Source organism: Dicentrarchus labrax, unplaced genomic scaffold (genome assembly GCF_905237075.1).
Source record: "Dicentrarchus labrax unplaced genomic scaffold, dlabrax2021, whole genome shotgun sequence".
NCBI classification, from domain to species: domain Eukaryota; kingdom Metazoa; phylum Chordata; class Actinopteri; family Moronidae; genus Dicentrarchus; species Dicentrarchus labrax.
In genome coordinates this window covers 2,863,533-2,891,407 of record NW_026136720.1, presented here as the reverse complement: position 1 = coordinate 2,891,407, position 27,875 = coordinate 2,863,533, and the positions used below count along the sequence as shown (strand labels likewise).

General features: G+C 37.2%; 3 protein-coding genes across 8 annotated transcripts; all 3 read left to right on the top strand.

Moving 5' to 3' along the window:
- The first annotated feature begins 1,218 nt into the window (after nucleotides 1-1,218).
- Nucleotides 1,219-9,034, top strand: LOC127352586 (troponin I, fast skeletal muscle-like). Its single transcript, XM_051381106.1, has 7 exons — nucleotides 1,219-1,334; nucleotides 2,711-2,743; nucleotides 3,323-3,359; nucleotides 5,468-5,596; nucleotides 7,164-7,253; nucleotides 8,588-8,761; nucleotides 8,861-9,034. The coding sequence occupies exons 2-7, from the start codon at nucleotides 2,736-2,738 to the stop codon at nucleotides 8,936-8,938; spliced, it is 516 nt and encodes a 171-aa protein (XP_051237066.1). The 5' UTR covers nucleotides 1,219-1,334; nucleotides 2,711-2,735; the 3' UTR covers nucleotides 8,939-9,034.
- On the top strand, nucleotides 2,722-27,608 carry LOC127352585 (troponin I, fast skeletal muscle-like). 5 transcript variants are annotated; one of them, XM_051381099.1, is made up of 7 exons: nucleotides 20,615-20,698; nucleotides 21,848-21,880; nucleotides 23,987-24,026; nucleotides 24,117-24,245; nucleotides 25,183-25,272; nucleotides 26,295-26,468; nucleotides 27,257-27,608. In XM_051381099.1, exons 2-7 carry the CDS (start codon nucleotides 21,873-21,875, stop codon nucleotides 27,329-27,331), a joined length of 516 nt encoding a protein of 171 aa, XP_051237059.1. In that variant the 5' UTR covers nucleotides 20,615-20,698; nucleotides 21,848-21,872; the 3' UTR covers nucleotides 27,332-27,608. The 5 variants fall into 5 exon arrangements, with proteins under 5 accessions (XP_051237062.1, XP_051237063.1, XP_051237059.1 ...); XM_051381100.1 differs by having other exon boundaries at nucleotides 20,631-20,694; XM_051381101.1 differs by lacking the exon at nucleotides 20,615-20,698 and adding an exon at nucleotides 20,737-20,755.
- Nucleotides 12,255-17,407, top strand: LOC127352583 (troponin I, fast skeletal muscle-like). Of its 2 annotated transcripts, none has more exons than XM_051381097.1 (7): nucleotides 12,255-12,315; nucleotides 13,796-13,828; nucleotides 13,940-13,979; nucleotides 14,278-14,406; nucleotides 14,525-14,614; nucleotides 16,251-16,424; nucleotides 17,233-17,407. In XM_051381097.1, the coding sequence occupies exons 2-7, from the start codon at nucleotides 13,821-13,823 to the stop codon at nucleotides 17,308-17,310; spliced, it is 519 nt and encodes a 172-aa protein (XP_051237057.1). In that variant the 5' UTR covers nucleotides 12,255-12,315; nucleotides 13,796-13,820; the 3' UTR covers nucleotides 17,311-17,407. The 2 variants fall into 2 exon arrangements, with proteins under 2 accessions (XP_051237057.1, XP_051237058.1); XM_051381098.1 differs by having other exon boundaries at nucleotides 12,256-12,311.
- Nucleotides 27,609-27,875: the final 267 nt, after the last annotated feature.

Genomic DNA, 27,875 nt, shown 5'->3' with positions numbered 1-27,875 from the left:
TGACTGGAACTTCTTGCTTTTTACATTAAGATGATCGCAAAACTTCAGTTTGTCTTCTAAATACAGGTAGTTCTCGCTAAAATTGTGGCACTTGTGAGTATCTTTAGATGTCTTTGTTGCTTTTTATTTCTGCTATTTCTTTAAAAAAATACCGTAATCTATCTATCTAGGCTGCTTTAGGATATGTAAAATTGGGGGTAACAGTAGACATTGGCAACATTTGAGACTTTATTTCAGACTCCTGTTGATCAGATTACGTTTCTTTTAAGAGTTGCTTACTCTATGAATGTTAAAACTTGATAAGAAAGCTTGATTCCCTTCGTTTATATATCAAGTAATTTAAGCTCTATTTTGCCTCTCTTCGTTAGGTTAACAGCCAACCTTTAGCTGTTGTTTGTTAAGAGGTGTCAGGCAGCTGTGGAGAAGGAAGGTTATTTCCTCCACAGCTGACATCTGTAGGAGGAGACGACGCTGGGTTCAAGTGCCAAAGTGTAAAGGACGAGTCCTTCGTGTAAAAACCTAATTACCGTAGTCTAATTAGCGAGACGTTCATGTTTCCGAAGTTGACTCAGTTAATGACTGCACACATTCTTGAAAGGTCCAACAGAAAGAAGCTAACGGATCATGAAATGACAGGAATGCAAAAGCTGAAAACTTATATTTGTGGTTTTTGATTAGAGCTTATTTAAATAGATTTCTCAATAAATCAATTCCAAAGATGACAAGTTTAACCAAACCAGATGTAGATTTCTCTCTTTTCATGCAGTTTATTCAAAGAAAACCAGTCAAATCATCCATTTTCGCTGTTTGTGTGATTCCTAATACCTGTTTGACCATTTAAAATAGAGAATTGAGAGATTTCTCCTTAAACTTTCCACATAACTGTGAATTGAAAGCCAACTCGAGCCAAACTCCAGGATTTTCCAGCAACTGGAAGTATTTCTGATCTCAGAACAACCCCCCCTCAAAACACAGAAATGACTCTACTGTCCCTCTACTTTAATCCCTCCCATCTTCATCTGGTTAATCGTTTGGACCACGATGGTTTTATAGTCCTTTTTCCTCCCTTTTATAGCGTCCCGGTGGCACTGAGCGGAGTCCTAAAATGATATCAGGCTCCTCCTTAGCGATGCCTGATTTACAGAGTGAAGCTGGCAGTGGATGATGATATTTCAGGAGCTTGCTGGCCGATTGGTCTGAGGATCCTGCATTTCCATAAACAGGAGCTCCATATCCATATCCGAGCCCTCCTATATAAATACACCCAGGGATGATTTCTTCCCACTCCTGCTGGCCACTGCCGACCTCCTCCTCGACTCTCTGTCTCGTCGTAGGTGAGACCAGTTTTCCTTCCTTCCTCCTCCTTTTCGTCTGACTCTCTGCATGCCTGTGAACGGAGCTGGTAAACGGATCCAGAGTGGCTGAGCGGAGTCTGTTTTCTTGGTAAAGCGCTAAGGTGATAAAAGTCCTGACCTCTGGAGTTTGCTAACAAGTGAAGGGAAGTTCAGTTTGAGGTGATGGAAGAAGGCTGAACGCCGCCGGATGAGATCTGAAGGGTTGTTTTCTTGTACATTTATGATCGTTAAGTCTAATTTTTTTTTAGCATTTGAACAAAAATTGCTGTTAAACTGTTGGAATCGCTTGCAAAGGTTGGAAATTTGACTTCCCAGCTCTGGTTTTAGTTTTGAGATCTTTTGGATTTGAGAGATTTTAGTGTTTTTAACGGAATATGCTGCAGAAATGTTAATGTCGGCAGGTTATTTGGTGTCAAAATTAGCTGTCAAGACTTCTTTGTCAAAAAATCTGAGTTATTTCTGCTTCATCCAAGTTATGTTTCTGTTGATGATTTCAGGAATTTTCTAGAAATTTGAGTCAGTGCTCTAAAACAAAAGCAAAGTTGAATGATTAAATTGTATTGTGACAATAACGGGTCAAATTTGTAGTGAAAACAGTTAAAATAATGTATTTATTTAAAATATTTTGGCTGGTTTTGGAAAGTTTAAAGATGTGATTTCTGTCTGTTTGAACATTTCTGGAGGTTTTGTCTGAAAACATTTAAAGATGCTGTTTTGACAAAGGTATTTTAACAGTGCATTTCCATTTTAAAGCGTATGATTTTAAAAGTTTTGACATTTGATCTCGACACTTTCTGAAGCTTTGATCTCGAAAATGTTGAATATTCTTTGATCTGAGAAGAATAATAATAAAGATTTGACTGTTTTTAGAGTTTGTAAGTCAAATTAAGTCTCTTTTTAAGTCCTTCCAGCTTGTTTCTGTCTCGTTTCAAGTATCTGACTTGAACTTTGAATTATTTGAGGTATAAAAATAAATAAATAACTCCTGAAATCTGATTCTGGGAATGAGTGACTTGTTAAGACAGATTTGTTTTTGCAGCGTGTGTGAAGGTTTGTGCATCCACAGCCGGCTGTTGGCGGCTAACACGCTGCCGCAGCACATTCTGCCCGTGGCTGCGAAAGGAATTCAAGTGTTAACTCCCAGAGGATATTTGGTTTTGAACACCTGTAAAGGAGCTTATCGCAGGCGTCAGCGGCGACACTCGACCCAAACGCCAAACTTAGCTCTGTCAGCACTCAGCTGCTCATCGACTGTCTTAATGGATCACGTTTCATACGGAGGATGCGCTCTGATATTTAAGCAGAGAGCCAGATGACAACATTTATTTATTCTCCTCTTTCTGTTCTTTACTCAGGTTGTGAAGAAAAGAAACCGCCAACATGTCTGAGTAAGTGTTGCTTCTTCATTATTGATTATCAGTTATTTAGTTGGTGGGAAAAAGAAAGTATGTTACTGGAATAAATAATAGTTTAATATAGAAAATAATCTGGGAAAGATGGGAGGATGAAAGGATGAAAAGATTGAGAAAGGAAAGAAGGATAGAAAAGGACTACAGAAGGAAGGGAGGGTGAAAGAAAAGAGACAAGAAGGATGTAAAGGAAAGAAAGGATGGAAAAGGATGGCGGAAGGAATAAAGGGAGAGTTAAAGAAAGAGAGAAAGTAAAGAGAAAAGGGAACGTGAATATATAGAGAGGCGACTGAAAGAAGGAAAGAAGGATGGGAAAGGACTGAAAGAATTGAGGAATGAATAAAGAAATACTGGAGGAAATAAAAAGGGAAAGTATGAAAAAGAACAGGAAGGAACGAAAGAAGAATTAAAGAAGGATTTAAAAAGAAGACTGAAGGATTCAATGAAGAAAGAAAGGAAAGAAACCTTTTAATTTAACATTCATGTTGACATTAATCAATAAATTGATCGGTAGATAAACGATTATTTCTCTGATGATGATGTTTGTGATCTTTGCAGCAAGAAAATGACTTCGAGCCGCAAGCATCATCTGAAGGTACAGTGGAGTTTTATTATCGGAGCTTTATTGATCGACTGATATTGATCGACTGATATTGATATTGATCGAATGATACTGATACTGATAATGATATTGATCGACTGATATTCATCAACTGATATTGATACTGATCGACTGATATTGATACTGATAATGGTATTGATCGACTGATATTCATCAACTGATATTGATACTGATCGACTGATATTGATACTGATAATGATATTGATCGACTGATATTGATTGACTGATATTGATACTGATTGACTGATATTGATACCGATAATGATGCTGATCGACTGATATTGATACTGATCGACTGATATTGATACTGATCGACTGATATTGATACTGATAATGATATTGATTGACTGATATTGATCGACTGATATTGATACTGATCAACTGATATTGATACTGATAATAATATTGATCGACTGATATTGATTGACTGATATTGATACTGATCGACTGATACTGATAATGATACTGATCGACTGATATTGATACTGATCGACTGATATTGATACTGATAATGATATTGATTGACTGATATTGATACTGATCAACTGATATTGATACTGATAATAATATTGATCGACTGATATTGATCGACTGATATTGATACTGATCGACTGATATTGATACTGATAATGATACTGATCGACTGATATTGATACTGATCGACTGATATTGATACTGATAATGATACTGATCGACTGATAATGATACTGATCGACTGATATTGATACATGTTAAACTTAGTCTTTAAACATCATTCAATTCTGTGATATCTGATTATTGATAATAGACAACTGATCAGTAAGTTTACATTACAGCATTAAATTGTGTATATTACAGATGAAATTGAGGTTGTTATGGTTAAATGTGTTACTCTCAACTCTCAGAGTTGTGATTATTGATTATCTGTGGCAGTACTGTAGTTAATGACATGCCTCTGTAGTGCAGTGTACTGTTGTTGTTGTTGTTGTTTTTGGTTTCAGCCTTTTTAATCTTCCTCTCAGATTGTAGTTTGTATTTGACCTCAGATTGAACCGACACGTTGTGGAGTCTGTTCATCTTCATCAGCTGTCAGAGCGGAGGCAGTTTAAAGCTATGAGGCGCCACCTGCTGGTGGAAACTGTCAAACACACAAAGTGTTTCATTGTATTTAAAGATTTTACTATTTAAAAAGCAGAGTGGAAGTTAGTGCACAAAAAGTGCTTCAGACCGAAAGTTGAATAAGTTTCTAAGTCTTGACTTTATTTTAACAAGAGGTTCAGGCAGCACAGTCATTTAATTAAAATCAGAGCCAGTAGAAAACAAGAAAACAAGACAAGAAAAAACAATTAAAAAAAAGTTAAGATGATTTCCTATAAAATAAAATCCATACTTTAAATTTGAACCTCAGATTTTTATTGCTGCTCTGCTTCAGCTGTGAAAAATATCCTCCATCAGTCAAGAGATTGAACGTCTTCTTCTTCTTATTATTTTTATTATCATTGCAGTGATGGGAAGTCCAGTTTGATTGACTCTCAGCTGCTCTGTGATTCTTTCCATTAGTAGGAAAATATCATAAATCAAAGCTTTTAAATTGGAAAACCACGAACTGGAAGATTTTACTGTGATTTTACAGATATATTTGCTGATAATTGAATTATTTTCCATCATGTGTTTGTTGTTGTTAGTGATTCAGTGTTTTAACCTCTGCTGGCTCAGGGTCAAACTGATATTGAATTAAATGGAGAATAGAATTTTATTTCTTTTTCATCAACATAAAATGCAGCTAGTAGTGACAACCAAAGAATAACTCTGTGACCAAGAAATGCTAAAAAATAAAATTATTTAATACATAGTGATAATTTTGTATATTTGTTTGGTTTTTATTGTAGTAAAGTCTGGTGACAGACGGAATTTTGAATTTAAAAATGCAAATTGTTCCATATTAAAAACACATTTTGATCAGTTCTTTATGTGCAGAATTGAATGTTTGTGCACATAGAGAAACTTTCCTCACATGCGACCTGAAACCTGGCGAACGACTGAATGAAACACAGTTTTTCTTCTTTTACTGACCATCGACTCTCACTCTTTCTGTCCTGCAGAGTTTGATGCTGCAGATCGCGGCGACCTGGATTGAAAAGGAGAAAAAGGAACTCGTAGTGGCCAAGCAGGCCTACATGGCTGAGAATTGTCCATCACCCTCTCTGAGTGGAGACCAGGCCGCCCTCATGGTGAGAGACGCTACAGCTTCCCTTTAGGGCTGAGCAACAAATCGCATTTTCATCGGCAAGACTGCCTGAAACGCGATGAATGAGAATAATAATTTTATGTAGGGATGGGTACAGAAACCGGGTATTCAGCCGTTGACTGGAGTATTTTATTATGGCTGTATAGCTAATATGCACACTTCAATTAATGTTTATCGTGACTTATATTGTCATTGCAATATGAGTTATTGCACATTGTAGATATTCCTCATATCGTGCAGGACTTAAATTTAACATGGAACCTGATATTTTTGATTATAATCCAGTCCCTCCAGAAAAACGTGATTATGCGATCGCGTAATTCAATGCATAATCAGCCAAAGTCTGCATATTTATGCGGGGGCCGCATTTTTTCAAATACGCCGCACTTTCACCGCATAAATTGACGATTTCTGCGCAAAATCTGCGCGGCTTGCATGATTTCATAATCCCTGCAATTTCATCGCATTAAATTGCATAAATATCCTGCATATTCCATCGCATTTTTTAAGAAAACGTGCCGCATAATCACAAAAAAAAAACAATCACAAAAAAACTACGCGTTTTTCTGGAGGGACTGATAATCAGTTTAAAAGCCCAAACTGTATAAAAAATGCTCCATATAACCTGCTCAATCAGAATTAAACTGATTGAAACTGGTTGCGAAGGGCAGTTTCAACCTTTTCATAAACCAATCTAAGGAAAAAATGTACCATGTAAAAGATTTAACCTGATTACTTTATGGCTTCATGCCTCTGTGGAGAGTTTGTTTTTGATACTCTTAAAGAACTGAACGTTATTGGATGCATAGATGGTGGGAAAATAAGAAATAATGACCAATTTCAAACAAATCCAAGAATAAAATTAATGAATCCGTGTTGGTAGCGGTTCAGGAAGACAAAATGCGTGATGTATTCAACACTTTTGGTACCCTGAAATCTTCAATTGAAATGATTTTAATCAGTGTGTAGGTAATCGCAACTACTGCCATAACATTAGATTAAAGAAGATAAGATATGATATGTTTCTTTATTAATCCTCCATATGGGAATTTAGCTCAGCAGCACGGGTACATAGTACAAAGAGTAAAGAAAATAGCGAAAAATACAACAAAAAAACACAAAAATATACTAAAAATATATACAGTAAAATAGAATAGAAGGCTTATACTTGACTGGCATTATTCTAAACTTGAGCCATTCTAATTATGCAACAACTTGAGCACAACCAATATAGTTGTTCAAAATTGTTTTTATCTGATGTTACGCTGATGACGTTAACTTTTATTAGACAAAAACTTTGCAGACTGTGTTAAACAAAACTAAAAGTCCAAAGCCATGCATGCGGCTTTAAGAGGCTGTTCTTAGAGACAGCAGGGTTAGCTAACATATGCTAATTAGCACTAGACAGCTGAGGATGACATTAGTTTTGGTCATAAAATAAATTATTTTAACCTCAGAATGGCAATAGATGACAATGACTGGGTTTAACAAATCATCCTGACGGGAACATTACTTCTGGGAACTACAAGTGTCTGTCTGTCTGTCTTCAGGAAACTTGCAAAAAGATGGCCGCCCTCATCGACAAAGTGGATGAAGAAAGGTACGACATGGAGTCCAAAGTGGGCAAGGCTAATAAAGAGGTACAAGTCAGAGCTCAAAACATTTATGAGGGTATCCATGATAGCCTGATAATCAGATTGAATTTCCTTTATATTTCACTTCATCATACGGTCGGACATTGTGTTCATGTTTGCTGCTTTCTGTTTCTGTTTGGGGGGGGGGTATTGTCACTTTAAGTTAACGCAGTAGCTGTGGTAGCTTTTTAAGTAATTGATCCAAGATGACACTGTTTGTTTCTTTGTTGCAAAAAATTACGGATATGATTGCATCACCAAGTGGTTTTAAATGAAGACACTACTATAATCCCATGTAGAGACCAAAAGTCAATAATGTGCTATTTTATGATTTCCCCACCCTGTCTGTGGCTGTCTGTGCTGCAGGAATGATTCCTAATAACCCCAAATGAGTTAGCATTTTAGCACTTCTGGTACCCTGTCCTCAAAGTCAGTGGGATTTATAAATGGGTTTTTGGTTAAATGTCTGAAATAACATCTGTGGTTAACAAGCTTAAGAGATTTTATTCTACGACATAATATACATCAGTAAATACCCCACGTGTGAATGTTTTACATGTCTTAACAAAGTCAGTTGCTAACAAGTGGCTAAATAAGAGGATGGGTTGTCGGTGAAATTAAAACACAGAGATTTATCTAGTCTGCCTTTACAGGCTCGTTGTGTTTATACTCCAGCAAACTATTCTAACTCAAACTTGTAGATTTTAATAACAAGCGGTAGATTTATCCACATTTGGTTTTGTTCCCACAACCCATTATTCCGAAACCCCAATAGTCCAAAAGCAATGGCTCAAAGGGCTTTCGGCCCAATGGCACCGTTTTGGAATATTAAGATCTTCGGAAAATTGGCCTGTCAGAATAATGCGCAGTCCCCCCACCATAGCAACAGTGTGGCTCATTGACAATCCAGCCAACAGTTGAGAGATATTTCAGTCTGGTGCAAAGTGCTTGACCATCAGACTGAAATTCTGTTTCTCCAACCTGACCAAGTAGTTTTGGTGCCCAAACCAAAGCAAGCTGCGACCGTTTCACAACGTTAACTACGTCTTGATTATTGTTAGCATGATGACAAACGTCCAGAACTCCAGGGAGAGCGTTCACATATTTTCAGTCCGTCCCTTAAATGGGTTTTCGGTCCAATCGGACATTTTTCTGACTATTGGGGTTTTGGAATAATGATTTGTTCCCCTTCATAGCAACAGTTCTTAGGCACAGAGGAATAAGATATATGAGGCTCATAATACTTGTTAGTAGAATGAATTAACTGTTGGTCTTTTCATGAGATTTGAGACTCACCGTTGGCTCAGTTTCACCTTTTTAAACTGCTTGGTCGTTCGTAGATTGAAGACCTGAAGATCAAAGTGGTCGACCTGGCCGGAGTGAAGAAACCCGCTCTGAAGAGAGTGCGTATGTCCGCCGACGCCATGCTGAAGGCTCTGCTGGGCTCCAAACATACCGTCAACATGGACCTGAGGGCCAACCTGAAGCAGGTCAAGAAGGAGGTGAAAGAGGAGGTGAGTTTTTCTTAACGGAGGGCAGTCGGACAGGTACAAAGAGCGGATTAAAAGACGATTAATGACACTTGTTGACTGTGAACTGTTTGTGTCTTGCAGGCTGGGGAGGCGGTCGGTGACTGGCGTAAGAACATTGAGGACAAAACTGACAGGAAGAAGATGTTCGAGGCTTCTTAAAGAACTTAACTCCTGTAGTTGCTTTGGGCCGTTAGCACTTTTTATGGAATTTATGGAATTTTTCATTGAATTGTTTCATTAAATCTGTCAGTTTCAGCTTGGTCTGTTATTGTACATTTGTAAAGCGAGTGGTTTGGAGTAGAAATGGCCCATCCTTAATTTCAAGCTTATATCAGACTTTTATTTTGTAGTGTTTGTAGACTTCCTGTTTGCTTCTGTGCTTATAATCACTTTTGACAACTTCCTGCTCGTAGTGTTTTTGTAATAAATGTGTTTTGTTTCCTACATCCACTGTCATGAGGTATTCTGTCTTTGACTCGGTGACGCACAACACTGCAGACGAAGTGCATGACACACCTTGGATCAAATTTAAATGACCTCGAGGAACCAAAAGTTCAGTTCCAGATGGACGTTGAGCTTGTTTTTATGCTTGTTTTTGTCACGTTAAAGAAAAACTTGCCTTTAAACAGAACTAACGCTCTTCTTTTTAGGTTTGTCAGATCTGAAAGTCAGATTAAAGTCACTAAATTTTATAAGAAGTTCTGTTTGAAGGTGGTTTCAAGCTTTAACGAGGTTGTGTTGTACTCTTTGTAGTGCTGTGTTTGTCAGTGAAAGACACAATATCCATGTTTTCATAGTTATATTTTATATTTTTATTACATATTTCAGAGTTCAGGGAGCTGTGAAAAGTGAATGTTGCTTAATAGATTCTTGAAAATACTTTTATTTTTTTTCTGCTGCAAGAACAAAATGATAAAATGTCTGAAAGTTCACTTCAAGGCTTCCCCAGAGCTTTCGACCATATCCCACCACCTTCTTTAGAGCACATTTTTAAAGCTTCGTACATAGTTCCCTTCACTGTAATCCGATTATTATATATATTTATGAATATTTTGAATCACAAAAAATTGTTGAAACTGATAACATCGAAAATTTTAAGTTACACGAACTCAGTTTTTTAAGTTCAAACTGATAATTGATTAAGCAGCTTTTATTGGTATTTTATGTGACATTAACTTAAAAAAGTCAGTCCCACTTAAAATGACTAAAACTACTTGATCAAGAATGTTTTTTCAACTTACAAAATGTTGTTAGTTTTACTTAAAAGTCTTTGATTTAATAATTTTCAACAATATTTTGAGTTAAATTAACTTGGTCCTGTTGTCAAAAGCTCTAGAAAAAAGCAAGTAAGTGAACTTTGAGTCTACGCTCAAATCAATATTATATAAGATTTTAAACCATATTTTTAATATACATTTATAGATATTGTGTGTAATGTGACATTTTTAAAATAATATTCAGGGGTTTTTTTATATCATAGAGTACAGTTTTAAATAATTTTACATAAAATAGCTTTAATACTTTTTATGTATTTTCACTCAGTTTCAAACCTTTTTTTGATGTCAAGGAATCACTACTTCAGACCTGCATATAAATATGTTCAGTAACACTTAAATCCTTTATTTACACATTAAATAAAGGCTTACACGCTGTTATGTATTTGCACAACAAGGTTCATATAGTGACATTTTAACTCTTATTAATAACAACTTCTCCTTTGAGGACATATTTTATAGAATTAGTTTTACTGTATTATTATTATTTATGTTTATGCAGCAGCCTCAACAGTAGGAGTCAAATTAATTAAAAATGTATCTGCTTACAACCACATTATAGTGTGTTGTAAACTATTTGATAAATGTTTACTAATAATAATTTAAAGTGTCGCCTGCTTCGACCACATGGTGTCAGCAGAGCACTTCCTGTATCTCACTGTTTTTAATCTGCAAAACATTTAAAATTTTGTTTAAAAGCAAATTCATTCAAATTCTTTAAATCACAACATGTTTCTATCACAAGTGCCTGATGAAAAATAAGATTAATGCATTTTTTTGTTTAAATGGGAGTTTTTTTTTAATGCATTTTATTTTACTGTTTTATAAAGTCTCCATTTGATTAATGATTGTAATAGGGTTTGAATATAGTTAATAACTAATATCTGATGATTAGTTACTGAATGACATCAAAACGACTTTATAAAAGCACTTTTTTAAATGTCATTTAATTTCTACTAGAAGGTTTCTATACCTTGTTCCTCAATTGATGAATATGTGATTGTTTCCTGATCGACCTTATTGATCAGAGATGGTTCGGTCTAACAGAAGGTGAGCGACAGTTTGATTTTCTAATAAATGTTTTTTTAAGGTTTTATGTTGCAGAAATTTCTGATCAGACATTCAGTAAATGTTACCTGCAGTCAGTGAAGTTGTTGATCTTTACTGTTTTGTTTTTAATTTATATTCCTGTTGTATTTCCAGTGTCTGAATCCAGGATGAAGTGCAGCAGCACAAATACAAAAAATAAGGTAAGTTTTTAAGTCTCATTGTCTCTTCATGACTCTGTATGTTTTTACTGTTAACAGTGGTAAAATACAGTAAATTTAATCTTTGCAGCCTTTTCTACATCATTTCTGGACCTGGTTATAATTTTTTTGCTTCTCCTCAGTGCAGATAAGTTTTGTATCAATCTTTGTTTTATTAACAGAGACAAACAGGGCGCAATAATAAGGACACAATAATCAATATAAATGTTAGCTAACATTATCATTAAATCATTAAATCAACAACAAAACAAACATGTAAAATCAGAACAGAGGAAATCTGGCACAAAAAATGTTTTCCAAACTTATAATCTTTTGTTTGTGACAATTTACTTTTCTTAGTTAGCTTTAATTTAGAAAAAAAGGAAAATGAGTGATTTCAACAAAAAAAAAAAAAATTATATATATATTTATTAACGGTTAATTAATTTTCTCTACAATACAGACCTTTTTGTTTCCAAATCTCAAAGATTCAAGTTTATTTAAAGTTTATTGTTTGAGTTTGACTTAAAACTTAGTGAAGAAGTGAATTACCTTTGAAATTGTTTCTCAGCTGTTGTTTTTACAGTGAAGCAGATAAACAAGCTAAAAGAATTCAGACATTTACAGTGTGAGCAGTTAAAACATCTGAGAGAACAACAACAACAACAACGTCTCTTATTTTGTTAATTTCATCATCAACATTTTTCTCATCATCCAGTTCCACGAATTCTCATAATTTCTCTTTTCCCAGCTCTCTCCTTGTCCTGAGGACTGCTGACCACCTCGGACAGAGCCGACGTCAGCAGGATTTACGAGGTGAGCGGTCAAAGGATGAAGGTATTTCAGGAGCTCATTGGCCTGGGTTGGTCTCAAGAGTTCCTCATGGCCATACAGAGGAACCTCCGAATCCCTGTCCAAGCACATAAATACCCCCGCAGATTTCACTTTTTAGTCCGTGACTCCCTCACTGTCCTTCTGTCAGTCTCTGCCGCCCTCCTCATCGTCACTGTTGTAGGTGAGAAACTCTTTTACTTTGTGGATTTTGTGGGGAAACACTGCGCGGTTGCAGAGGACATCCTTGTGTTTCCTCTTTAAATTCAAGTATTTATAAATGTTATTATGTGACTCTGTTGGGAGTTGAGTGATTATATCATTTTATTTGTTTTTAAGTTTACAAAAAACTGCGGGGAAAAAAAGAGGATTTTGTTCACTTAAGTCCAAGAAAAGTATTTAATATTACTAAAAATGTGTGTGCAGAGTCTTATTTTTTCTATATTTGGGATTATTTTCTGCCTTCTTGCACTAGTCTTTTCATCTATTACGTACTTAAGACAAGACTGGATTTCTTCTTGTTTTATCAATTCTGCATTCATGCAAAAAGTCTTTTGGTTGCTTCCAAGTCTGCTTTTTCTTTCTCATTTAACTGCCGGAGTATCCGGTTACCTGTTGGTGAAAAATAACCCAAATATCAGATTACAGCTGACAGGTGATTGCATCCGTAATTACTGATGCTGCAAACAGCATCTTTCAAACTGAACCACCAGAAATCTCATTCTGCGTTTACAGATTTAAATAGAGTTTTACTGCTGTTATTAAGTTATACTACTACTACTACTACTAATAATAATAATAATAATAATGATAATAAAACGTCTTTTAAAATCTGGTTCGTTTACAGTTTGGTAAATAAAATCTAAAGCTGTTAAATTCAACGAGGTAAAATTAGTAGAAATATGAATGGAGTTTGGTTGTAAATGCCTTATTTTGTTTATTAAGTGACTGAATGTTTAGCTAATAAAATGAGTTACCGCTCATAAAGAAATCATCATAAATGTCACCTCTGACCTTTGACCCTGAGCCAGGATTAGCATTGACCCGATTGGCTCGGATACTGAAGTTTCTATTTTTAAATCAGAGAAATGACCAAATGCACACGAGTCCCCTGGAACCTTCAGAGGGGCCCCCAGAGGCCCTCAGGTTTAAGAATTAATTTTAGATCCTATATTAGAGAGACAAGTGTGCTGCACATTTTACTGAGTTTTCTTAATACCATAAAACTTCAGTTAGAAGCAGGTCTCCTTTACTAGCCTGGTGTATCAATTAGAGGCCTTAATTATCTGGATGTATAAAACCTCTTAAAACCCACTGAGTCGCTTGAGTGATTTCTAAGCTGCTTGGATCGCCTACAAAATAAAGAAAATAAGCTTATTAAGTCTGTATGATTATTAAAAATAATAAATATACATAATACAGACAGAGAATTATATAAAAGGTTTCCTAAAACAGGAAATATTCTGCTCAAAATGCATCAAAATCACTCGTTACTGAGTACACTGTTTTGGTTCATTGTACAGTTTTTAATATAAGATATAATATCCATAAAATATGTCAGTTTGTAGATTATTAGAAATAACTGTGTACAAACTGAGAGAATAACCTTTCATATAATGAGAACAATGTGCCACTTTAACGGTCTTCTTCTGATTATTTTACAGAGTCTGAAACTAAAAAGCAGCCAAGATGTCTGAGTAAGTATCAGTTTTCATTCCCACGACAGAAACTTCTACAATCTGGATTTAATTTAATAAAAAAGGGAAACAAGTTATAAACATGTTAATTAATATTTTCATTCATTAAAGGGGAAAGAAAATGACATCAAGCCGCAGGCATCATCTCAAGGTAGCTCACAGTTTCTTTATTGTCCACAAACATAATAATGATAATGTTGCTGTGTGTCTGCTGGATCATTTGCTTGTTACCATGTTAGCTAAACGGCTTTATAATGTGATATATTAAAGCTCAGTGGTTCAGTTTATATCAATTGTTGCACTGAATATAATATGAAACATCCATAAACTATATCAGTTTACTCACTGAACAGGAGAAAGGCTGGGAACCACTGCTGTAACTAGCTAGCTATTGTAGTTAAAAACCCTTTTCTGGGCCGTAATAAGTTCTCTGTGTTTGTGTGCTGCAGAGTTTGATGCTGCAGATCGCTGCAGGCTGGTTGGAGCAGGAAGCCACCGACATCGCAGCCGCCAAGGAGGCTTACATGGCGGAGAACTGCGCCGCCCCCGACCTGGGCGGAGACCAGGCGGCTCTGGTGGTAAATACGCACAAATAAACAGTCCTGAAGCGAGGAGGAGGAGGAGGAGGAGGAAGAGGAGGAGGAGGAGGAAGAGGAGGAGGAGCTCAGTGTGTGACACAGTGTCTTTTATCTACAGGACATCTGCAAGAAGCTGTTCCAGGCCCTCGACAAGATCGATGAGGACAGATACGACGCCGAGGCCAAAGTGGTCAAGACAGAGAAAGAGGTAGAGGCTTCAATGTGACTTTTTAAAGAGTAAACTGAACCCAAATCTGTGTGAAACCATTAAATTATAATCCTAAACTTTAATTTTCTGCAAAAAAATCTGGGAAATTACTCTTATTTATTAAAAATATTCTGCTTTGCTTTGGAAAAGTTATCTTGTTTGGAGAAAATTTGTCTTAATAAGCAGAGTAAAACCTTCTCAGTTTAACGGAAAGTTAGAGTTTTATGCTAGGTTTAAGAATTATAGCCAAGCTAAACTGTGTTACCTCGCTGGCAGATTTATTTCTGAATACCAGAAACTAGTACTGTCAAACCATTAAAATATTTAATCGCGATTAATCGCATTAATGTCATAGTTAACTCGCAATTAATCGCACATTATTATCTATTCTAAATGTCCCTTGATTTCTTTTTGTCCCATTATTTTTTCTCATTTTAATGGAAAAGTGGATCGGCTTGCTTTGTGCAAATGTTGTTTTTATTGAAAAATCATCCATTGTCGCCTGGCTTTGACGAGGGGGCGGAGTTCGCATCAGCTGTGTGCTTGGCCATCAAGTGGTATTTCAGACTGGACGTGCTGCGATGATAGCTCAGTTCACAACGACAGAACACACAGATCACTTTGGTCTTGTCAATGGAACCATTTGGCAACTTTTTAAAAGAAAACTTTCCATTCAGAATATTATTGGCATCCATTTCGGCGTCTCACGCTCGCTATCCACTCAATACGTAACGTCTACTACTCTTAAACAAGTGTGTGCGGCGTGCCTGTTGTTCTGTTTCCGGTCTAGCTAGATCCGGTGTGGTGTTGTAGTTTTTCTAACGTTACTAGTTGTTGCAACAGCATGTGAAAAAAACTACAAAGTGTGCTAGGCCAAAAAGAACGTTAAAAAAATTGACGCCGTTAAACCGGAAACATTTGATTATATTTGAGAATATTTGTCTCGTTTCTAGAAGGTCTGTTTTTGTACTGTACAGGCACGAGGATTAACATTAGCTTACACTGCAGCTCTTTTCACAATATTTTATCATCTAATTTGTGAATTAAGGATTTATTTCCACCAAACCAGAGTAAATCATTGTTTGAAAGACTAACAAAGACTGTTTTTGATTTTGATTTTGTTTCTGTCCACTTTAAAAGAAGTTACAATGTTGAGATGAAGGTAAAATTAGTGTTTTTGTCTCTGGAGTCTGGTGGAGAGTGATAGTGATATTACGGCTGTTTGTGGTTAAACTAAAGGTCTATCTCTGTAGGGATCCTTTCCATAATGCTGTCAGACACTGACAATAACAACCTGAGTCTGTCAGTGGCAGAAACAGCAATTTTTAGTTTTGTTTGGTCGCCACTGTTTGTATTTTCACATATAAGTCAGTAAATTAAGGGTTTTATTTCGATCAAATCAGTGTTAGTGATAGTTGGAAAGACTAAAAAAAGGTGGTTTTGGTGAGTTTTATTATGTTTCTGTGCAGTTTGAAGTCTGTTTTACGATTATCAACGAGGTAAAACTACAGTTTTTTAAAATGGAGTGTGGTTGGACTTCATGTGAAATCGAGAACGAGACTCTCCCTTTATAATAAGAACTATTACAGTTAAAGAAGGCTCCAAACTGAAGAACTTTCCATCTGTGTGTTTGTAGGTCGAGGAGCTGAAGTTGAAGGTGGTCGAGTTGGCTGGAGTGAAGAAACCCGCCCTGAAGAAAGTGCGTATGTCCGCTGACGCCATGCTGCAGGCCCTGCTGGGAGGCAAACACAAGGTGACCATGGACCTGAGAGCCAACCTGAAGCAGGTCAAGAAGGAGGTCAAAGAGGAGGTGAGACAACCGGTTCACTTCAGAGAAGGGATGTCACAACACCAGTTCGTACCAGTACCAGTCAAATTCCATCAATACCTGTTGGTTTCGTTTTTATATCGACTGTCTGCAGATCAATAACCTATAAGAGTATTTCCGCCTTCAGTTTCTATCACAGGTTTGTGGTCATTTTGAGACAAAATTTGTATCCAAGGGATGAAAAAGGCACCGATTTGTCAGAATAAACCCGTTTAACAGCCGACTGACAATTGATAACTATAAATAAAACAATGTTTATAGTTATTTACATATATTATCCGGGATGTTTGTCGCGCAGGTCTCTGTAAACTTTTATCCAAAAAACGTACATTATCCAGGAGCAACCGCCATGGTTTCTCTCCGGTTCTCTACCTTTCCTCTTGGGGCAATCAGCAGCTGCTGTTGGTGGAGTTGCTCTTTAAGGCGAACACCATGCTTCCTGTTCTGATCACTGTAGAATATTTTCTGTCTTAGATAACACGTGTTTGAACAATAAAGCAGAAAACAGATCAAATAAAAACAGAGAAGTTTGAAGGAACTAGCTTAGCGACCGCAGCATCTGGGTGCTAAATTCCTCCTGAATCCAGTCGTTTCGGGTAATTTTGACTTAAAAAATCCAATCAGACGTAATTTGGGGACATTTTCAGCATAGTTTGAAGCCGCTACCGGCCGATCCGGAATAACCGGTACTGGTAAGGACTTGGTGCCGGAGTATCGGTTTCCCGTGACATCCCTACTTCAGACATGAACTCGCCGTTGGAGCTGTGTTGACTCTGTTCGTTTCCTTCAGGGTGGCGACAGCGTCGGCGACTGGCGTAAGAACATTGAGGACAAAGCTGACAGGAAGAAGATGTTCGAGACTTCCTAAAAGACTTTCACTTCCTCTCTTTCCCACATCTGACCCTTTTCATGGAATATAAAAAACTCGTGCCATTAAATTAAATCTTTTTTTTGGAATAAGGAAACGCTGTCATACTGCAGTTTTTTCCAGACGATGTTTGGAAGTTTGAAAAGGTTGAGTTGGGGTTAACTTTCTTTAACATTTGTGTTATTCTCTTACTTCTGTTGAAGCAGGTAGATGTTGGTGTTTATCTGATCAGATTTAAAGGTCATAGAAATAGGAAAAGCTGCTTCCAGTGTAGAGAAATGTGGGTTTATATTGTAGTGAAGTGGGCGTTATGCTCGCAGTCAACCACCAGATGTCAGCAGAGAGCCTTTTCTCTCTCTCTCTCTCTCTCTCTCTCTCTCTCTCTCTCTCTCTTCCTCTCTGCTGGATCATCTCTCACTCATTAAATGTGGCTTCACACCAAAATATTTTCATCAGTTTTACAAAGAAACAAAGAAACAAACAAAAAGCCGGAGTGACGTGAAGTTCGACGAATGGTGAGTAACTTTCTCTTCCTCTTCGCACTTTAATTTTTATCACTGAACTCTCGATTTCACCCTGAAAGTCACTTTAAAAAACATCCACGTTGTATTTAACAGAAACACACATATAAATACAGTAAATATTAAAACTTGTTGAACATTTATGACATTAGTTTAATAATTTATATATATATATATATCTTAACTTCTGCCTGTTAAATGAAACAGGTAATTATTCTGAAACTGAAGGAAAAACCAGAAAGGAGACTGAACGTTTGGTTAATTTATTTAAAGTCTCGTAACAAAGAATAAATTAAAGCTGCAAGCAGCATTGGGAACTCGCCTTCCACACAACTCAGGCGCCACGCCACGTCACCCCTTGCTCAAGCCTTCACAACAGAAGCTGAGGGAGACCACTCTACATTGTCACACGTTTCAGACACCGTGCAAAAGACATACACTTTCATAGCGAGATTCTTGGAAATTCAACGCAACGCCACGGACACGCCGTTTGACGCACAGTAAATATTTGATTAACTTTTGATCACCAATGTGTCTAGATTGCAGTGATCGAATTTGAAGTCAATCCGATAAAATCTGTAGGAGGAGTTAGTTAAAATTGAAGCCCTGAAATGCCGGAAACGGCATCACAGCTTGACATTCGATTCAAGCTGGCCAACTTTGACGGCACGCCACAGACACGCCCTTCAACATACAGTCGCAAATTGTGCAAGTTTTAATCAGTAACACTTTTTGAATGTACTGACCAATTTTTAAGCAGATCTGATAAATTCCCTAGGAGGAGTTCAAATACAAGCCAAAAAAGTAAAAATGAAAATGAAAATAGCCGACTTCCTGTGGGTTTTGGGGCATGGCCCTCTCTGTAGGTGTTGGCACGTTACGCGTGCCTACTGAGTTTCATACATATTGGTGAAACGTGGCGCCGGGGCTGCTTTGTTGAAATCCTGTAGGGGGCGCTACAAACACGACAAACATGATTTTTGGTATGTGAGCTTCAGGCACCACTCTACACGTGCTCTATGAATTTCATATTCATAACTATTATGGTCTCCGCACAGTGATTTACACTGCCACCAGAGCGCCACTGGGGGAGATTTTTTTTCCTTTTTAGGTGAGCCTCAGGGGGCCATGGGCAATCATTGTACCAAGTTTCATTTTAATCACACTTGCCGATGTGCAGATATAGACTTCTTCGTTTTAAAGAGCGCCACCTTGTGGTGATGGCCTGAAATTGTGCACGATGCCTAAGGAAGACATAAAGAAATATTGACCCAAGCTTGGTGTCAATCGGACATAGCAATGTGGAGAAATACCCCACTTCCTTTTTTGACGAAAAATCAACAGGAAGTGCTAATTTTATAACGTGCTTATTTTTTGAAATATCAAAATACTTTAAATTACTTTTTTTGCCAGGACGGTCTCCAGATGCTATGTCCAAAGTTTCGTGCAAATTGGACAAAAGCGCATGGATGGAACACGTAAACGTAGTTTATGGACATTTCGCGCTCTAGCGAAAAGAAATCTAGGCAGAAGTGGGCGTGGCCTATATAGGAAGATACAGCTCCATTCACCGAACGCGTGGATATACGTTTTTTGAATGTGCGACAAACGATGCGGGAGTTATTAGCCTAAACCTACTTTTCTTAATAGTAGCGCCACCTAGTGGCCAAGTCGAATGTGATGCATAGAATATGCAATTTTTCACCAGGCCTGACCACTTTGCCAAATAAATGTTCAGGGGGTCAAATGCAGAGAAAAGGGCTTAGCGTAATAATAATAAACATAGCAGTAACAATAGAGACCTCACAGTGTTTGACACTGGCTCGGCCCCTAATAACTTCCAACTTTACTAGAATTAGACTTATTGATACGATTAATGATGGATAACGTTAACATCACCTGACCCTCATTCTCCTACACTAGTACCGTAAAATGTGTTCATTATTTTACTGATGACAAAGTTGAAGTTCAGACATGTTTATCTCTTCATAATGTTGTTTTACCTGTTTTAAGAAAATATGAAGTGAAGCAGAAACAGCAGTAATAATGATCAGGAAACCTTCATTAATGTACAGATTGTCTCCTCTCACTGTGAATTAATTAATTAAGTAAGTAATTAATGTTTAATGACGAAACCACAGATAGAAAGAAAATTGGGAAACACTGATTTTGGCTGTCTAAATGTGTCTTTTGAACTATTAATAGTTATAAACATTTAGATTTTTTTTGTTTAATGAGACGTTTTGGTGTTTTTTTCCAAATCTTTTTAGTTTTGCACAGAAAATATTTGCAAACAAACCAAAAACCTGCACAAACAAGGAAAAATAGAATAAATAATGCAGAAAAATCCACTCATTAAGGGACATTAGCTCTGTTGTTGATATTCAGTGTGTCAGTTTGTTCTTTCCAGAAGCTTTAAGATAAAATCCTCTCAGTTTTTGGGGTCTGATGTGCGTCGGTAGCGGCCGTCCCTGATTCCTCCTGCGTTGCTACTTCACAGCTTCACACTGTGTTCGCACCGGCGGCTGTTAAGCTGCTGGTTTAAAGAAGATCTGCGAGCATTAATCACTGACGCTGTTGTGTAACAACGGCCCCTTTCACTGTGTGTCTCAGTGGGGGGGAACCCGATAGCGTCCCTCCAGGACTTCCTATGGCAGAAATTTACGAGGTTCCTCGGAGAGTTGCTGTGGTATTTCTGGAGCCTGCCGGCCCATTGGTCTGAAGTGGCTCTGCTACCATAAAGAGGGCTGAGTTTTCTGCTGAGCGAGCGGTTCACATCCTATATACCCTGTTTAATCTTTAGTGTTTAGGACTTGGCAGTGTCTCCCCCCCTTCTTCGTCTTCCTCCTCCTCGTCACGTTCAGTAGGTGAGAGTCTCTCCGGCTCCGCTACGTTTAACTCCAGTAGGGAAACAATACAGAGAGGTGAATTTATTCTGCAGAGCTCGGTTTGTAAAGGTGCTGCTGCAGGTGTGACCTCCGACCTGGGAGGCTGCGTTCAGGTGTTTGGAGGTAGAATCAGAGAGCTGTTGGACTTATTGAAGGACGCTGAGCGGCGAAGTAACTCTGGGACGCTCGGGCAGGTTGAAGTTTGGATTTAAAACGTGAACCAGAGGCGAATTCGTCACTGTGTTGTTTTATTTTGGCTCTCTGGATTTTTTGTTAAGTTTGCATGGTTTGATAATTAAATAGTAGTTTAGTTTTTAAGAGCTTGGATTTAAAATCAGCTCAAAATCTCAACTTTAGTTTGCGTGTCTGTGATTTTCAGGTAAAAGAAAACGATGTAATTTGGTGCTAATTACATGAGAAAGTAAATTTTCTTTGAGCAAAAGCTTAATTTAAACCTCAAATCAGCAAATTTGTTTGGTAGAACTTAATTCAATCTGGTTCTAATTAAATGAAAATTGTAGTTTCGTTTGAGGAAAAGCTTCATTTAAATATTAAATAATTAATTTAAAAGCACTAGGACAGTTTTTTGTTATAAATGTGGATGTAGTTTGTTGTGAGCGTTTGTGAGCAGTTACATCCTGATATAAACGATGGAGAAACCAGATGTTAAAAGCCTGAATCTGCACATTTGACCACAAATTTGACCTCTTTTTCTTAAGTTTTATAGTTTCTGATTCTTGACATTGTGATCTGGAACAGGTTGTCGACACGCTGGTGTCAGCTGGTTGGCGTGTCTGCAAGATGTTGGTATTGGTGTTAACGGCTCTCAATGCATACTCGGGGGCCACATTTGGTTCCTGCTCTGGTGGCCTCTTCGGGCTCGTATCGTTGGCCCGCTGTAAGACGGTTAAATTCCAAGCAGAATATCTGACCCCGCCCGTCCAAAATTAGCCGGTTTGTGATCGCCGGTTTTCCATGTTAGTGAAGCGTGTCATGTTTCCCTTCCCTGCTGTGGGTCAAAGGGTTGTGGATCAATAACGAGGGAGGCAACGGGGAGCTCTGGAGGGAGTCAGTGTGCTTTATGTTCAACATGCTCGTCACTAACTGATGTTTTCTGTCTCCGAACAGGGTGTGAAGATCACAAACCGCCAACATGTCTGAGTGAGTACATTTTCTTCTTTACTTTGAGCTCCACCAACCATCAGTGTCACAGAAAGTGTTGCAGCTGCTCGTGATTTCTATATTTTTAGGCATTAATTTGTTTATTTTTAGAGGCTGGGGAAACTTACAGGTGTGTAAATCCCCGTTAATCTGTGAGGAAGTTTTGGATTTAGACACCATGTACATCCCAGATAGTGTGTCACAATATGGCGTTTAATGATGATGATCAATCACATTAATCTGTCTTATCAGGAAAAGGTTGCCAAGTCTTGAAATTTACTTTTTAAATATGAATAAAAGGTTTAGTTCTTGTCTAATGTTGGTGTTTTGGTGGTTTCATCAATGCAATGAGTGGAAAAAAACAACAATTTGGTTCTAATTATAAAGAAAATACAGATTTTAATTCAAATTTTGCTCCTTTTGTTGAGTTTAGAGGCTGTTATTGGTAGAAAAGCTGCATTTAAACTCAATAAATTATGAATAATTAATCTTTTATTCATTAAATTATTAATTATCTTACTTTATTTGACATATATGTTGAATTCCAAGCTGCCTGTAGAGAAACTTCCCATTTTTGTATGTATGACGAGTTTACATAAGCATTTTAATTAGAGTGAAGTGATTGGATCTGTATTTACCCTATAATTAGGAACAAATTAGTGTCTCAAAATAAGGCCAGACTTTAACTTAGACTGAGCTGTGCTTTCAGCTGTCCTATATTTTAAAATATATATATATATAATATAATTTATCAGACAAAATCCAGATGTTTTCAGTGGTGAAACGAAGCATCTCACATTAGGAAATATCAGAAAAAAAGCTAAAAAAAAAAATATATATATATATATATACTGTAAAGTTTAATCATAAAATCAATCAATAAATAATTTTCCGGAAGCAGAGGAGGTAAAAAAACATCATAAACATCTAAAAATAAAGGAAATTACAACTAATTAATCTGAAAGTTCAGCTTTTATGACAGAAAACCTTCAAAATAAAAGCCTAAACGTTGTAATTCATTAAGATGAATCTGCTGGACGCTGATCTCTCTGAATCAGTCTAATAGCTGCTGACATGTTTCACTGACGGGGACGTGATGCCCGTGAAGCTGAAATAAACTGATCTGCACACATGTGTCGAGTTAGAAGGTCAACCTACAGCTTCGGATGACAGCACATGTTCCTGGTATGTCAGCGCAACGACAAACCGACGCAGCAGCAGACTGTTGCTGTAATATGAATGTTTGTCCTCTTCTGCTCTTACATACATGTTTGTGGGTGTATACTTCATATGTATAAAATAATTGTGCACTTGCTTATAAAGTCCTTTTTAAATTGAGAAATAGGATAAATTACCTTTATTTCTGTAGATATGAGTGTCTGGAAACTGTAATTATATTAACCCACAGTTATTATATAAATAACCTCAAAATCAACTCTAAATTAATGTCAGCTTCTTTAAAAACTCCTAAAACCCCTCAAATATTGTCCATAAAATGATTATTAGTGCTAATTATTCAAATAATGCTAATATGTAAGTTTCTAAATGATAGGGGCCCATACTGAAGAGTTCCAGCCAGTTAGCTTAGCTTAGCATAAACACTGGTAACGGGGGGAAACAGCTAGCATGGCTCTGTCCAAAGAACTACCAGCAGCAACCTCTAAAGCTGACACATTATATCTCGTTTATTTTTTATACAAACAAAAAGTGTTTTTTATTATCAGCTTTAACGTGTTAATTGATTGATTTTAATTATGGATTATCAGACGCAGGAAAATAAACATCAGATAAAAATGGTGCCAGTAGGGAGGTTAGATTCGTTACTCCTGGATAAAGCCCGGCTAGCTGTTTCCCCCCGTTTCCAGTAATTGTTTAATTCCGTAATTGTTTAATTCCTCTTTAAAGCATCTACAAGGAATTTTAATCTTGTGTTGATTCTGGCGCCCCCTGTGGATGAAGGCGGTTCAGACCCCGAATCCACAGATATTAAGAATAATTACATACAAATAACCAAACTTCTTTTCGTTCTCGGCTTAATAACTAGTTAAAAACTACTTTAAGAATAACATATTTGTAGAAAATGAGATTTTAATTTGTGTCTCACAGGGGAAAGAAAATGACGTCCAGCCGCAGGCATCATCTGAAGGTGAGATTAAATCCTTTATTTACCTTTCAGTTTCATCATTATAGCATTATAACATCGTTATAACCTTTTTATTATTTCACCTCCCTGCAGAGTTTGATGCTTCAGATCGCCGCCAACTGGATCGAGCAGGAGAAGAAGGACATCACGGCGGCGAAGGAGGCCTACATGGCCGAGAACTGCCCCACCCCCGACCTCGGCGGAGACCTGGCCGCCCTCCAGGTGAGACGATGGCGGCGTCTTTGTGCCCAGAACGGACAAACCAAACTCTGGTTTCTCAGCCACCGTAGACTTAAAATACAGACGCGAGCAGTGTTCAGATAGTTGCAATTTGCCACTTCACCACTAGACGTCATTAAATCCTGCAAACTGGTCCTTTAATATTTAAGTTTATTAGTTTGTAGAAGAAGTTTTGAGATATTTTACTGAAGTAAAAATAGAAAATGTTACATCCTAATACTAAAGTACAATCTTAAGTGTTTTTATTTTAATTTTACTTCACTACATTGATTTGGTGCCTTTAGTTACTTTGTGGATTTGAGATTATTTATACAAATTATTATTAAAGAATAGTTACAGATTAAACTACCCAGCAGTTTATAATAAATATGAAATTAGCTTCACTTCCAACTCTTTGCACATTTTTAATGATAAAACTTTTTGACTTTTGCTGACGTGAACGTTACTTTTACTCACAATATCAGAGTTTTGGGTCATATTTTATCTAAATTTAGGGGTTTTTGGTGTCTGAATTTGGCCACTGAATGAATATTTGTGTCTTTATTCTCACATTTGTTTCACCTTTATGGTTTTTACCATAAATACCTGCATTTAATGCACTTTATGGGTCCTGTTTTACCTCTTTTTTACTCACATTTCCAGGTTTTTTGTCCCAAATTTCAACATTTCAACACAATATTTCAATTTAAATAAATTAATTATTATTTAATTACTTTATTTGCAATAAAACATAAATAATATTCTTATCTTGACCCACTGTTTATGATATTGTGCGAGCTTTCTGGAAATCAAAGTGCTTCTTCCACTGAACTGAATTGTATTGATCAAGTCTCGATAACCTTTCAAATGGTCTCAGCTCAGTTTAGGATAATTAAAAATCACAGCTGAATAAATGTTTGTTCGTTTTGTGCATCAACAGGAGATCTGCAAGAAGCTCGCGACAGCCATCGACCAGGTGGACGACGCGAGGTACGACGCCGAGGCCAAAGTGCAGAAGTCCGACAAAGAGGTGAGAGACAGAGCGACCTGATGTGACGACTTCAGAATCAGGCGTGAAGTCTCTGAATAGTGTTTTAGTTTAGTCAATAAGATGTCGTTTGTCTTTATTGGAGGCTGATTTCTACCTAATAAGAACATTTAGAGTGTCGTCGTTGGTGGATTCTGTGTTTTTGACTGCAATTGTCTTCCTTTCTGTCTGTTTGAGACACTTTTTTCATGTTTTTACCAATTTTTCCTCCAGCAACACATCAGTTGTGTTCTTCCATTATCCCAAATGTTTCCAACAATGTTCAAACTCAGAGAAATCTGTCATTTTAGTCAGGTAACGCTGCGTTTCACCGGTTGCCTGTCGATGGATTCATATCCCCTTTGTGCCTGCGTCAGCGTTGTGGTTGTCTGCCAGAAGCTGTCACACACTGACTGTTTACCATCCACTGTTTAGATCTTGGTGCTTTTTAACTCTAGATTTGAACCGGATGAAGGATTTTAGTCATCGGACGTCTGGATCTTAAATTATCAGAGAAACAAACTGAGCTAACGTTAGCAGCAGCTCGACTCGCAGCCCCTCCGGGACGTCCTTTGTCTGTCCAACAACGTGGGAGAAGCAGTGATTGTTAAGGTGGAACTGCTTTATTCAGTGTGTTTAAGGTGGAACTGCTTTATTCAGTGTGTTTAGTGGTTTTAATCAGCGGGTCTGTTTGTGTTGGAGAGGAGGAGACCTCTGTGGATCATTGGGCTCCCGGTAGAAACCTCCTGAACCATGAACACTGAAGGAATCCTAACCGGGAGAAGCTGACTGCAATGATGGTGAAAACACCAACTCCCATGATCCCATGCTGCTTCACCACCTCATCAAACTTCCTCTTTATTATTGTTTGATGTTAGAGACCCTCTAGTGGCAGAAACTACACACTGTACATTTAAATACTTGCTCTTTTCAGCAGTTATTGTAGCTTTAGCTTTAGTCGTCGTTAATCATCGTTAATGTTCCCCGAGCGGTTCTGGACTAACGTGACGTTTCTCTGCCTCCAGATTGAGGATCTGAAGCTGAAGGTGGTCGATCTGGCCGGTGTGAAGAAACCTGCCCTGAAGAAAGTGCGTATGTCCGCCGACGCCATGCTGCAGGCCCTGCTGGGAGGCAAACACAAGGTGACCATGGACCTGAGAGCCAACCTGAAGCAGGTCAAGAAGGAGGTCAAAGAGGAGGTGAGTCCAGACACATCACAGTGGTTCCCAACATAAGGCTAGGGCCCCTCCAGAGGGCCACCGGATGAATCTGAGGGGTTGTGAGATGATTAATGGGAAAAAACAAAGTCCTGATACATAAATTTGCATTTATTTTATGGACTTTTCTCTTAATATTTCATATGTGAAATATTGAATAAATTTAACCATTTTACAACTAAAAAAGGTTTAATCTGTACAGTGTGTCGCTTTTTACAAGCTCATTAGAGTTACAAATTTAATAAAAATGTAATTTATTACACTTTTTTCTTCAAAATAGTTCAAAATTTGACTATGATTTGATTTTACTTGGTCTGTTTTACTGCCTGTGCTCGAAGAGTATATTTATTAATTCATAGACGGTTATTTTTTTGCTAACTTTAGTAACTAGTTTCTATTAAATTTTAAATTAAAAAGACTCAATAAGCTCATAAAACCAGCGACCCCCAACCTGTGTGACCTGTAAAGTAGTAAAATTATTTAAACAATTCACAAATAAAATGAAAGATTAGAGAAAAGTCCAGAAACTAAATAAAAGTAATATAAATATATATATATATATATATATATATATATATATAATATAATAAAATGTGACACATTGTAAAAGATTAAACCGGTAATTTAACATTTATGACCTGTAAAGCAGTAAAATTATTCAATAATTCACAAATAAAATGTATGTTTAAGTATCAGAACTCAGATTAATGTCCTTAAGATGTTAAATCATTAGTTATCTGTCACTGAGTCCACGTTGCTGTTGTCTGCAGGGGGCGGAGGCGGGCGACTGGCGTAAGAACATCGAGGATAAGGCAGACAGGAAGAAGATGTTCGAGACTTCCTAAAACCTTCCTGGAGTGGCGAGGAACGACAGCGGGGGGAGTCCGAGTGCCGAGGTCTGAGTGACTGAGTGTTGTTCCAGCGGGACGCACAGCGGGCGAGAGTTTAGACACTTTTATTTTGTTGTTTTTTGGTTGTTTTTGGGATACCGTCTCGCCGCCGTGAGAGACTGAACTGAAACAAAGTAACGCCATCATCATGTACGCAGATAAAACGGGAAACGTTAAAAATGTACGTAAGGTTTCCATGGAGTCAGTAGAAATAAATGTTTTGGAATAAGGATCAATTTGTTTGTTACATTTTTCCCCCCAAAATACATCAAAACTAAAAATAAATGTAACTTTATGTTAATTTAAATTATCTGAGCAGCCTGTTACAGGAGCAAAACTACAACTAGTAGACTTTAAATGTGGTTGATTTAAATAAATAGTCTATTAAATTCTTCTGTTTGCGTCTACGGACAAAAAAAAAAAAGCCAATAATTCAAAATAAAAGTATTTTTTTACTATTAATCAGTATATAAATACTGGAACCATCTTTATCTTATCA

What these genes read in the sequence shown, in the direction of transcription:
- LOC127352585 (XM_051381102.1), top strand. An exon ending in GAGACCTGGCCGCCCTCCAG is followed by an intron (nt 24,246 to 25,182) that starts GTGAGACGATGG and finishes GTGCATCAACAG; the next exon opens with GAGATCTGCAAGAAGCTCGC. An exon ending in AGAAGGAGGTCAAAGAGGAG is followed by an intron (nt 26,469 to 27,256) that starts GTGAGTCCAGAC and finishes TGTTGTCTGCAG; the next exon opens with GGGGCGGAGGCGGGCGACTG.
- LOC127352586 (XM_051381106.1), top strand. An exon ending in GCCGCAAGCATCATCTGAAG is followed by an intron (nt 3,360 to 5,467) that starts GTACAGTGGAGT and finishes TCTGTCCTGCAG; the next exon opens with AGTTTGATGCTGCAGATCGC. An exon ending in GAGACCAGGCCGCCCTCATG is followed by an intron (nt 5,597 to 7,163) that starts GTGAGAGACGCT and finishes GTCTGTCTTCAG; the next exon opens with GAAACTTGCAAAAAGATGGC.
- LOC127352583 (XM_051381097.1), top strand. An exon ending in TGGTCAAGACAGAGAAAGAG is followed by an intron (nt 14,615 to 16,250) that starts GTAGAGGCTTCA and finishes GTGTGTTTGTAG; the next exon opens with GTCGAGGAGCTGAAGTTGAA. An exon ending in AGAAGGAGGTCAAAGAGGAG is followed by an intron (nt 16,425 to 17,232) that starts GTGAGACAACCG and finishes CGTTTCCTTCAG; the next exon opens with GGTGGCGACAGCGTCGGCGA.